This window comes from Branchiostoma lanceolatum, chromosome 8, assembly GCF_035083965.1.
Source record: "Branchiostoma lanceolatum isolate klBraLanc5 chromosome 8, klBraLanc5.hap2, whole genome shotgun sequence".
In the NCBI taxonomy this organism is placed as follows: Eukaryota; Metazoa; Chordata; class Leptocardii; order Amphioxiformes; family Branchiostomatidae; genus Branchiostoma; species Branchiostoma lanceolatum.
This window is the reverse complement of record NC_089729.1, coordinates 7,539,146-7,552,361: the sequence shown is the minus strand read 5'-3', so window position 1 is coordinate 7,552,361 and position 13,216 is coordinate 7,539,146. Positions and strand designations below refer to the sequence as shown.

Here is a 13,216-nt window from a genome sequence, read left to right as displayed (position 1 = left end):
TAAAGTACCCACTAGTCCCGTGCGCATCCAAAAGCATTCAGTATTCTACCAAATTCCCCAGGTGACCCTCAGCCTAGGTGTTTTTTTTACAATGTGCCTTACAATGCCTGACAAAAGTTAGATTACAAAAAGGATGTCAGGGTGGTTAAGAAAAACTCGTCTTGCTATGTCTTCTTTTATATCTCATTAACAATCGGCCTTCTTATTGCGCTTAACCACCCTCATTTACGCCGGAAATATCCATGTTTAAAAATGTACGTTTACGCATAGGGAATACACTGGTAGGGTCTGCAGGGGTTCAGTGAGTATCATATTGTTTTAAAAAACACACCTTGTGATATACACCACATGCGGAATTATGTACAAAGTCGGCTGATAATGCATTAATTGATAAGGTCGTGGAACTCTTCTTGAGAAATGTAGTCGCTGCGTACGGTTGTGCTTATCTTATATTACTGATGCGACGCCAGTGAAAGGAAATGCGAGATGAGATAGAAATGAGAAGTTACCTATGATTCGGTACACTTGATTCGCCCAGCCGCCTCCCTTGCCGTCTGTCTTACATGCCGTTGATGGCCCAAACTTGTAGTAGGTGCTTTGAGCACCGGAGGACGTCCCGCACTGCCCGCCGTTCTGCACGGAGAACACGGCGTTGCCTCTGGCTTTCGCCACCTCGTAGCATTTGTTGATGGCATCTTGGCGACGCCCGTATGAACCATCCAGGCGGCCGTCCGACCCCTCGGCAATGGTGATGGCCCTACTCGACGTGTCCTTCCAACATCCCAGGGTGAAATACTTTGGACTCGCATCTAAACGTGAAACCGACAATATTGAACTGTTTACGAACTAGTACAGGATTATCTTTCATGCAACCATGAAGAAAGAAAAAAAAAAGATGACTGCCTTAGTTTTCAACGCTTGTTCTGGATATCCATCCCTGAAAGACTTCTTTCCGAATGCGGGCAGGTCTTGTGACCAGGTTGCACCCGTCAACAATGCAGTGTACGTGGAAGAACCTACCTGTGATCATGTATACATCATTTGCCCACGGGCCTCCTTCCCCGTCCCCTCTACAGGCCGTCGAAGGTCCGTACTTCCTGTAGGTTCCCCCGGCGATAGGTGACGAGAAGCACTGGCCTCCATTCTGTACACCGAAGAACGTGAAGCCGAGATCTTTAGCCACTTGGTAGCACTTCTGCAGTGCGTCAGCCCGGGAGCTGTACCTGCCGTCCAGACGGGAGTCTTTCCCCTCCAGCTCAGCGATCGCTCTGCTCCCTTTGTCTTTCCAACAGCCAAGGCTGGTGTACCCAGTGCCTTGTCCTGAACCGGAGCCTGAAACGCAGTGAGTTAAAAGTAGAGTAGAGGGTAACATTCAAAGGAATTCCAACCAAATTTAGTATCTTCATAGCCAGCAGACGTAGTACGTAGTAATCATATGCATGTACCATTTTGTGAGGTCAAATCAGACTTAACTGATGAAATATTAAGTAGTGGAGGCGCATATCAAAAGAAGTGTAAAGCAAAGACGAATCAGAAAAACACAGTAATCATAGTCAAGGGTTTGACGCCAAGGATATCGCCTGAAGCTCCCTCATACACAGGACTAGGACCATTGGATTTAGGTCAACATCCCAAATGACGAATGCAAGCCCTCATGCCATATGCCTCAACTGTTAGGCAACTTGACAAAGCCAATGACAAGATCAATATGCTTGTAACAAGAGGCTGCAAGTAGATTACAGCTTAGATTTCTGTCGCTCAACTTGGCACATCGTGCAATTGTAAGGTTACACAGTCGCTAGGGGTACCAAATTATATATACAAAGTGCAAAGTTTGTGGAAGAAACGGTGCAACAGATTCATAGCTGTTTGTATTCATGGATTGAACAAAGATCAAGTACAGTAGAAATTTACCTGTGCATGTGTGTCTGACTTCCAGGTACTTGACCGTGCCTCCACAAGGATCCCCGAACACGCTGTTGGAGGCCTTCACCGAGCAGCTGGACTTCCCCTGGCAGCTGGTCCTGACCCGAGCCAGACTGTTGGAGCTCTCGCAGCTGGTGGTGCGGATGGGCCCGTTGGTGCAATACGCACGGGAGGTCCGGCCGTACAGGGCGGAGACGATGTTGATCTGTCGTCCAGCAGGACAGGTAATGGTCAATGTTTGGTGTTCGCAGACTCGACCCGAATCCGAGGCTCCTGCAACAAAGTCAACAAGATTGGCGAGGTATAAACGACGTTGCCATGGCGATGGTGTTCTCTGTTAGTGTTTTCGCTTTTTAGCCCACATGCAAGTAAGGACCTCGTTTGCATTAGTTATATCAGTCAATCATCTTCTCTACCAACTAACACAACTTGTTCAAAGTATGAAAGTCTTGAACGGTGGCGGACCAAGGCCGCCACCATCTCCCCCCATCTACAATACTCTCGTGTCACGTGACCTTGTGACCTCTCGTAGGTCACGTGACAACCCGACTCAGAGCTGATGAAGGAGTGGTGATACGCACGGGAGGAGGCCACAGAGTAGAGTAGAGTAGAGTTTCTTCGGCCAGGTAGGAATCGGCGGGTTCCATTTTAGGCCGCTCTTCACTTTTATGTCACAGTCATTTCCAGTTTGTGGGGGAGCGTAATCAAGCTTCATATCTTAATATATGGCAATCATGTAAGAAAGAAGCTGTCAAAAGTCACCTACCAGAGTTTTACTCCATGAAAAACATGCATTAGCAGGGCTGTCAGGCCTCCAAAGTTTCAATCTAGAGCATAATTTCAACTTTCTAATCGGCACAACCCCTACGAATCCGGCCCTGTTTAAAAACATTGACCTTTGACCTCCTTCTCTACCTGATAATTACACAAAAACACCAAACTTCTACTGCCTACAGACACCACAAACATGGACGAAAGTCTGATTTTTCAACACAATTAGAAGGAAGAAACCCTTACCTGTAAGTCCTGTAACATCCAGCTCAGAAATACCAACATATCCTAGAAAAAAAACCTCTACAGCTACTTTTACCAAGGGTACCAAACCTATTTGTTAAGGCTAAAAGTTGGCCTTCTGCGCCTGCGCCGATTACTGGAGTGTCGCCAGGATCGTCTGATTTGTCGGCATTACGGGGACACATTCACGGCATGATTTTATATCTCGCTACTGAACTATGACTTATCGCATATACCGTTCAAATGGATCATTTCGGCGCGTAACAACCTGACCACTACAGTCTTACTCCCAAGCACCAGCCAACCACGATCAACCACGTACCAGCAACACACTCCCACCTACAGTCGAATGTTGTCAATTCAAAATAACACAAGATTCGGCTGGCGCAGCCAAACACCAGCCGACCGCGCCAAACACCAGCCAACCACAGCCGACCTAGCTCCTGAGCCACTCCCAACCATGGTTAAGGGAAGGTCGGGGCCGGGAGGCTATGTTCGGGTATGTGCAACCGGGGTTGTAAGTTCTCTTCAGCAAACATTTATATTCGGATAATTCTTGAGAAAAAGGAGTGTTTGAAGGTCTTTGTGACCCAGGGTACCCAAGAAAGCTTTCTACTTAGCTTTAAGGAGTTTTTGGAGACAATTTCTTAGTTTCCTAAACTTTGTCCAATGAGAAGATTTATTACTAGTAGTCCTTTATACTCCATATTACTATTCTATATAATAAAATCCCCGTTAAAAAATCATGATTTACAGTATCAATTTTTTGTTACGAGCATGTTGCACCTCTCCATCGGCCCATGGTAGGAAGGATGAATTTTTCACACAGATCTTCGGTACACAAGTGTCAACATAATCAGTCAGCTTACATGCTAATATTTCCCACATGTCATCAACATTTTCACTGTACTCAGCAGTTACGACCAAGTTAACTATTCTGGACTTTAACAAGTCAAAGTCTCCTTTACCATAGTTGTAAACATAACGTTTAGATTGACCATTATTTGTTCTAGATCTTGTGAACAGCTCAAATTGTTGCCGGATTTCATGGTCCGTAGGATAGTCCGACGACACTTTTTCAACTTCAGAAAATTTGTCCGTTATGTTCGTCAAAACAATGTCCAGTAGCTGTCCGTGCTGGTTAGATGTTACTTCTTAATTACATCACAAGCTATCTGCCACCCAAAAATCAAAAGACCACAGCACGTCTAGGTCAAAAGACTGAAGTTCTGTTGCAGTACCAATTTCACATACCAGGGGGCCCAAAATCGACCTTGAATTTCGCCCACATACCAAATACCATCGTAAATCATCAAGAGGTTTTTTAGTTGTGCTGACTGGAGTGGTGCGGAAACACAAACATATACACATACACACGTACACACACATACACACACACACACACACACACACACACACACACACACACACAAAACAATATCTCCATTTTTCATGGAGATAACATACAAACAAACAAACGAACAAACGATGAGAGGTAGGATAGAATACAGTAATCATAATCCAGGAAAGGAAAACAATCTTACCTTGCCCCTGTCCGGACCCATGCCCATGCCCATGTCCGTGATGCAGCCAACCCTGTAAACGACACATGTGAAATATATTGAATATATGTAAACGAGCAATTCAGCTTTCGCCACCTTGTAACGCACACATGGCATCTGTACGTTACAAGTAACCATGGCGTTCGTCTTACGTTCATGATTTTGTCTACTATAACGATCCCTTTCTACATGATGACAAGGAGCTTGGAAAATGGAATAGATAAATCGAATAAAGAAAAACCAGACTCAGTTTCTTTTTAAATTCAAACAAGGTGAAGAAGTGACTACTGTGAAAACTCTTTACTTATACCTTCTTTGCATATGACATCAATGCAGCAGGGGATAGTGCATCGGGGGAGCCTGGCTCGTCTGTATCATCGTTGGTCACGTCCATCTCAAGAGATGTCTTTTCGGGATCCTGACAAAGCAGATGCCATTTTAAGAGTTAGGTCCTGGACTGTTTTTCCACTTACGTAATCTTTATCTAACCTTTGTGTTTCACAGTTGCAGACATTGGACCAGTATCTTATGTCTAATATATAATTGTAACTTGGCTTGGCGAAGACAATTTGTGGTACAGCTATTACTTCATCGTAACCTCACAAAACACTTCTCATTCCAGACTACTACTAATGTTCTTCACTCTCAATCAAGTGGTCCTGTGTATGTACTATGGTCGAGAGTCAGCATATCATGAATAGAATTGAAGTAAAAGTTACCTTATTTAAGAGCAAAACTTACCTCCACGCCGACTTTCTCGAAGACATTGCGTGCCAAATCCCTCACCTCCTTCAGTATCTTATCGAATGGTCCGTCCTCCGTTATCTGTTAAAACACGTAACAGATCCGTGTTATAGTTAATTTAAAACATCTTAACGTATGCGTTCTTCCGACTTAATTTTTTAATTGGGTGCTACTCCTTAAACACTGAAGTTAGTACTCTGAAAGACATAAAGTTGTGTGTTCATTGAAGATTTCGTCTTTTTTTTCACAACAATTGTCGGCGACCAATTACGATTTGCTATCACACATGCGATGTTCCAACACAGGTATTTTTGACTTGAACGTGTAACTTGTAAATAAAAATATACCTCAGCAGAAACAGCGGAGACGACTGCGAAGATGAGGAGCAGCGTTCGCAGAAACCGCAGTGTGGCGCTCTTGGACGCCATGCTGCGGGACTTCCACCTGCTGATAAAGGACGTTGTGGTACAATTACCTTCACAACAGACAGAATGCTCTTAAAATGACGGATTCAGAACCCAGGGGCCAGAGCCATAAACTAATTTAGGAAGTGCTTCCCACTGTGGCCTTGCTGCAGTTTGAAAGATGGATTGACCCCCATAACCACATAAACACATAAAAATCCCAGAATGTCTCAAGCTGAAAACAATGGCAAAAGAAGACTAGCATAATACTGGTGAACAAGATTTAATTTTTTTTTCTACTGGTTTTCAAAGTAACATTATGAAACCATACAGAATGACGCAGAATGATTGTAATCATAATAATACATAATCAAAAAACTTTCAGTTTTTAGAAAATCAACCCTGTGTTCAAATATCAACGTTCAAATCAGCCTGTCAAAGTTGTTTCAAAGTGTAACTGTATCTATATTTGCAACTTGGAAATGCCCTCCTCGCAGCTGAATTCAAATGTTTGGTAGTTGTACCTTACACTCCCTGGATTTGGTTATGTACCTCAATGTAGTTGGGCCATTGCCTACCCTAAAAACATGGTCATTAATAAACTCTGGCCATTCTAACTGCAAACGAATATCACGGACATATGAACGCTGGTGGTAGCAAGGAAAATCAAAATAGATGGTCTGCTATGAAAGGTGTATCTTCCATAATCATTCAAAGTTAGCTATAGAAAACACAGCGTGAGAACGTTGGACGCAGAACATTTTGTGGCATAGCTGAAGTGCCATGACACTGTGTCGTCCCCTCCGGCGGACTGAAACCGCACAGGGTAGTGTATATGGGATAGGACAGCTTGCTGACCACCAACATTTGTGATACAGAGGTGAAATAACATCTAACCACTTAAGCCTTTTTAATCTTCATGGATGAATTTGATTATCAGTCTCCCTGTTCTGATTCGCCAGTGTCATAGATTCTAAACTTAACGCATGCGTGCGTAGTCCAGTGGTTAGCGATCTTGCCTCTGGAATTAGAAGCCGTGAGTTCGATTCCGGCTGTGTCGCTCACCCGATATGCACGCTACTGGAAAGGGTAGCAGTCCTTAGGACGTGACGCTAAGCCGTGGTCCACTGTTGATTGTGCTGGTCGAACAGAGCTAGGGGAATTTCCCCCGTAAATACTGTACATAGCGCCTGTCTTCTCTGTCACGACCAGTGGAAGAGTAGCTCTTCAGTGAGCTAAACTGGATCAAGATCGTTTTCCTTTTCTTCCATAACCGGTTCGATTTCAATAGCCATTCTTTAATGTTATGACAATGAATTGCAAACGGCTATACATGCAAATGCAAACTCAATTACGTTTTTTTTCTGTTAGTATTAGTCTGCAGTGCGGGTTATATAAACTACGCACAAAAAGTTCGGAAACTTAACTTCGGTCGATCATATTTCCGTCATTTTTTTACCGATTCCAATGAATTACATATCATTGAAAAGCTTATTTGATTTCCTTTCCCGTGATACCAAACTTATTGTGATTGCAAGTTCATGAAACGAGCACCAGGCCTGCTAAAGTGAGTGGGTCGAAGAAATAAAGTGCCCAGATTACCTTACTATAGTCAAACATGCTATTCCGTACATATTCCTCTGTTGGTATTGACTTCTGTACGAGGGTATTGTGAAAAATCAACAAGAATAAACAAGACATATTCATGAAAGCTAAGTTTATTCTTTATCAAAACCAACAATCTGTGTCTTAGTAACAGGTTAGCAAGGAGTCTTAGTAACGGGTGATCCAGCCACGCGCTGTCACTACAGCACGGCACCTACTCCTCATACTCGTCACCAGTCGCGCAATGCGATGCTGTGGGATAGCGTCCCATTCCTCCACCAGCAGTCGTCCTAGGTCAGCCACCGTGTCTTGCACGGACAGCTCGCCCAAGGTGCTCCCATAGATGTTCGATGGGGTTCAGGTCCGGGCTCTTAGAGGGCCACTCCATCCTCTCTACACCTGCATGCTGGAGATGGTCGGCGATGATCCCTGCCCGGTGTGGGCGGGCGTTATCATCTTGCAGCAAGGCATTCGGCCCCATGTTATGGAGGAAAGGGATGGCCACCGGATCAAGTATTGTGTCACGATATCTTTCTGCATTGTGGGTTCCTGGTACAAGTCTTGTCTTTCCCCTGGAGTTTATGCCTGCCCATACCCCAATGTTTGTTGTGAAACAATAACAAAAAATAACACCTGTGGATGACGATACCGTTGCAGGACGCAGGTGTTTATGTGGTGTAAACAATTGGTTCTTCGATGTGCTAAAAATAACCTTGGATGTTCTGTGTGCTAGAAATAACCTTGGATGGTCTGTGTTCTAAAAATAACCTTAGAACCTCAGGAAACAATATATTGAATCATCATCCGCGCCCATACCGATAGGATGTCACTGAGCGCGCGTATGGCACCAACAGGGAATTTTGGGCACTTTTTCTCCGTGACCCGCTTACGTTATTAGTCCTGGTACTTGTTCCGTGGGTTTTCAATCACAATAAGTTTGGTACCATAGGACAGGGAATCACACAAGCTTTATAATTATATATAATGCATCAAAATCGGTAAAAAAAACAACGGAGATATGATCAACCAAAGTTAAGTTTCCGAACTTTTTGTGCGTAGTTTATATTTCATATAGTGTTGGTCACTGTGCACAGGGTGGGCCATAGATGATGACATCGAACCATTTGAAATGGAAAATCAGCTGACACGCCAGAATACGACACGTACCGGTTTCTCAAGTCGAACACTTGATTGATCTGTTGTTTGTCCCGCTCGTAGGAGACGACCTCAAGGCCTGGGCGTAGCTCAAGGGGTCTCTATTGTCTCAACTGTCATGGATTTGATCTGATATATCGTAAATATTCGGTCAAATGGGCCGGGATGATGCGATAATTGTTTAGATTGTTTACCCGTCATCAGACTGAAGTTCTCTATGAGTATGAATGCAAAGGACGTTAGAAGAAAGTTCTCTAAGTCTGAAGAATATCACAATTTGGTTCCCCACTCATGCGTATGAAATGTATGCATCCGTACTGTTTTGGACAATGGTTTACCAGATAGAGAGATTTTGCACAAATTCAGTTTTCTTTTTTACGCCTAAGAGAAGTTTTGACTAAGTTTAATCCAAAGGAGTAATATACTTTTGGGAAGGCTTTGCCAACACGCACATCATGTTTCAATGGCCATCAATTTTTTAGTTAATTTCTCTGTTTCGCCTGTAATCGACGCGACCGACAAGTACCGGGGGTTCCTGATTGTGAAAATCCATATACGCGTCGATACAGGAAAACACTCTCATATCACAGTGTTTATAATTGACTATCACCCATGAGATTTAAGCCATAGATAATATTTGATACCGGTAGGGGGCGCTAACGCTGCACGCGGTGGATTTCAACTTCCAAGTGTCATGTGTGAGCAGTAATTTTAAGCCAGTCATCTGTGATTAAAGTTAATTTAACTGGCTGGACTGGAGGTATTTGCCTCTCGGATAGGAATGACGCAGTTCATTGTGTGCCTTATTTCTACATGGTCGGCTTCTTGGTCGGCGTCCACACTCTTTGGCACGTGTCACACATTCGGGACCTTACCCGGACCTTGTCCCCGACCAAGGTTGGCGGTAGGTTAGGAGCCAGTCTCGGACAGTTTTAAGCTACGCCTATCGTTCGCGACGACTATGTCCCAGCCATTTCAGAACCTGAATATGGTTACTGCGCCGAACTCCCACCTGACTGATTCCAAGCTGATTGCCAACCGTCTCACAAATAGAGCTGGATATAACAACCGAGTCTTAGGAGAGGTAATGTAATCAAAATGATCCATAGTTCTATGCTGTGTACATTAAAGAGAGGTCAGATTGGTGCCAAAGTTAGCTTCGGCACGGCTTCGACAGTTCTTCTGTTTTTGTGGTTACGTGACGGCTGTGTGAAGGTTGGGATGGTTGACATATCGCCCTCAGAGTGTGACTACACCTGCAAATTTTCCCCTATGGTGGCCAAACTCTCCTAGCAAATATTCTCCCTATAGCCGGCGTAGTCAGTCCGGTAGAGACTAGGGACGAGGAAGCTTGAGGGTTCGTCTGAAGTGAGTAGGTTAAGAACTGGTTGGGAGAAAGTCAGTGGTGGCCGTTGTTTGCCACAATCCCCACAATTAACAACACATTTGAGACCTCCCGTCTACTCCCGAAAATTTCAAACATTCAGTTGAAACAGCCGACCAGTTGCCAACCTCGCCGACCAGTTGCCAACCTCGCCGACCAACAGCCAACCTCGCCGACCAACAGCCAACCACAGTTGAAATTACTCCCAACCTACTCCCAACCATGGTCCGGGGAAGGTTGGGAGTGGCCGGGAGACTGTAACCGTCTATATATGTGTGGCAGGGACTTTGGACACACGCCCGGATGACACACATGTCAGTGCACGAGCCAGAAAAGCCGACTTGATTGTTGATATTAACCCCATAATTAACCCTTCGTCTACAGGACATTGTTGACATCTACTCTTTGGCGGCGACGATACTGCAAATCGATTTAAGTTCGCGGGGGCTTCATTTCGCGGTAGGCGGAGAAAGGGGTTGGTGTTTAAGTTCGCGGTTAAAATACCCGTGGTAATGTAATAAAAAACCACCGCGAATATTTGTCTATTTACAGTATCTATTTTACGCTGTCATTATTAGTTTGTGGCAGGAGAATGTGTCGGTATGGTGATCTGAGCCTAGCCTCCATCAGGCCTTCGTAGGGGGTACGGTTCGTAGAATTCGGCACAAAAAGTTCAATAATTAGCCAGGAGAGTCTGTCCACGGCAAGGTCCCCCCCCCCCCGCCGTCTAGTTGAAAGGTGGCCTTTAATAGTGCCCGAGGGTTAGCTCGACCTGGGGAGCAACTTTCCCTGCAAATATTGCACGTACAGTATCTCATGGTATCAGACAACATTCCTTTCTACTAACTTCCCAAAATTGGTCGAGGCTAGTTTGGCATTTCAAAGATTCAACTTGCTACAGATAGATTTGTTCAAATGTTCACTTCAAAATATTCAGCCTTTTCTTTATATGTAGCTTAACTTTATGGACACATTCAGTAATTGTCCTAGTCCATACGAAATATGCTGCAAGTGTGAACAGATCACTTCGATTACAATAGGACCCAGCCATGTAACACACGTAATACACCTAACTCGTAAAGTGTTAACGTGGCCATCAAATACAGGTATGTCCTACCTGGACTTGATGACCACGTTAACACTAAGGTCTTAGTAATATTTTTTATTTATTTATTTATTTTTTCATTTATTCAGATTTACCACATTTGTGGAAGGATTGAATTAACAGGTGACTACCACATTTTCAAGATGTCAACCCAGACCAGACTGTAAGGTTTGGACCATCGCACACCGGGGCATGCCCCTACTCTTTTTCGAAAGGTGTGGTGGGTTCTTTAACGTGTGCGGGGTGTGCCTCTCCCCAAACCAGGGACCTCCATTTAACGTCCTATCCGAGGGACGTCCCTAACCGAAGCTAGGTACCGAACCGGAATATCCCGTGACGCCGGCTTTACAGAGCCTACAACAGAGGGTGCAGTGGATGAAAATGTGTAAAATGTCTCTCTAGTATCTCTAAACGGCGCTTCTATTTACACCTGGGTGAGCGAGTTTAAAGGGCGGACACAAACACCGAAACAAAATCGTGCGGACGTGCGTGAGGGTAGAGCCAGCGCCATTCACTTAACGAAGTGATTCTTTTAAACGTTCTTCATTAAACGTAGACAACACCTCGGCCGTGTGTCCGTGTAATTTTCCTTTCCTCCGGGTCAAAATAGGAAGAAGATGATCGACATGTTATTTTTGAGTAAGCGTTTACAGTTCATCACATTTCAATGCCAACATGACGCCCAGGGACCCGGCCTTGTGTCGCGCGGCCGGGCAGCCGTACGCAGCACACACGTACCTGCACAAGCAATTTCCGATCGCCACCGGCGCATTCGAACAGTGATCTCTACCTGCACTGTTCACTGTTGCAAGTGAAATATACCCTAACAGCGTCGCAGTACTAGTGGACTTTGCTACATCTCGTGCAAAAGTTGTGAACTCATGAAATATTCTAACGTCAAGATATTTGTGCAATGAAAGCCCAACGTAGCGAGTCCTTGCGCATGAGTGCGTTCCATGTACCGAGCCGACTTACCCCTATGCGTAAAATAACAGACTTCTGTAGAATTCAATCCCATTTAAATACGTCAAACACGGGCCCGCGACAGAAAATATCTTATATAAAACAGGACTAATATGATAAAGTAGCAGCGCCAACCAACTTACAAATTTACCCTTTTCATACCTACGACGGCCAATTATGTCGTAGCCTGATATAAAAATCCTACGACCAAAAATCGTTGGAAGCGAAAGGGCATTGAGCGGGAAAGGTTTCTCACCTCAGACTTCGGGTAGAAAGTGCAGAGGTTGCCGCAGACCTCAGGTGGCTGACTGGAGACTTGTCCCTCGACCACCGCACCAGCAAGTGACGCGCAGCTCCACTGGCGAGACGACTATATGTTGAAAAGTGAGTCTCTAACTCTGCTTCAGGGTGTTTTTGTGTTACGCCCACAATATGTCCAAGTCTCCATCAGTGTCATCTCTTGTCTAAAATCTTTTGAAAAACGCATACCCTGCAATGTGGTGTATCTTAATAGTACAATGGATTTCATGAAATACAAGTTATTGTACTCATGCCACCGACCTATTCTCTGGATGGCCTCTAACTGCTTTGTCATATGCCTTTCATCCCCTGTTTTGTTATATACTAGAGCTGTTGTCGCAATGCGAGTTTATGCTTGTGAGTGTGTCGTTCTTTGTACTACAAGGTAAATACAGGTTTAAACGATTATTTTTTTCTCTCGCTATTAGTCCTTAAGATAAGAGTGAATCTTTTCATCAAGTCCCAAGATGTAAGGTGGTATCCCCTTTTTGACATGATTTTCAAACATTGGCGCGAGTTCTCAGCAGAAATGACAACGCCCCCTTGACGCCAGGGGGCGGGGAGACCACATTGTCTCTGTCCGGTCAGAGGCCTCAAACAGGGGTCACGGCAAAACGACGGGGTCGTCGCACATCAGCACGGAAAGTCATAGCGCACGACCTGCTACAAAGTGAGGCAATAGTGTGTAGAGATCGGATTTATTAACGCGTCCTTGTGCAGCAGTTAAACTGCATTGCTGCCATCTAAAGAATTCACATAATATACAACTATGTCAAACAACTGGATAAATGCGCCAAAAATAATTACTCAAGCAACTGGATAAGATTTTGAAGTTGCTTGAGTAATTATTTTTGGCGTATCTTATTACCTGGATGTCTAACCTTCATCAACGTAACTGGATAAATGCTCTAAAGAGCCAGACGTTTCAGATCGATAGCATCCATTATTTTTCACCAGTCACTGGTGGTTATTGTCCCTGTGGCTTGTTCTGAGCATTTAAAAGATACCTGCCGACAACTGGGTATAATTACTGTCTAAGGACTCTTGATTTGAT

At 44.4% G+C, this 13,216-nt stretch overlaps 1 protein-coding gene across 1 annotated transcript in view; it reads right to left on the bottom strand.

The window, feature by feature from the left end:
• LOC136440544 (uncharacterized) overlaps nucleotides 1-12,237 on the bottom strand; it is a 41,097-nt gene extending 28,860 nt beyond the window's left edge. The window contains exons 1-8 of the mRNA XM_066436598.1: nucleotides 12,119-12,237; nucleotides 5,594-5,693; nucleotides 5,244-5,327; nucleotides 4,813-4,920; nucleotides 4,485-4,536; nucleotides 1,915-2,199; nucleotides 1,021-1,332; nucleotides 510-809 (exon numbers count right to left, since the gene is read on the bottom strand). Of these exons, the coding sequence (XP_066292695.1) occupies nucleotides 510-809; nucleotides 1,021-1,332; nucleotides 1,915-2,199; nucleotides 4,485-4,536; nucleotides 4,813-4,920; nucleotides 5,244-5,327; nucleotides 5,594-5,674 (1,222 nt within the window). The 5' untranslated portion in view covers nucleotides 5,675-5,693; nucleotides 12,119-12,237. The remainder of the gene's footprint in view (nucleotides 1-509; nucleotides 810-1,020; nucleotides 1,333-1,914; nucleotides 2,200-4,484; nucleotides 4,537-4,812; nucleotides 4,921-5,243; nucleotides 5,328-5,593; nucleotides 5,694-12,118) is intronic.
• Nucleotides 12,238-13,216: the final 979 nt, after the last annotated feature.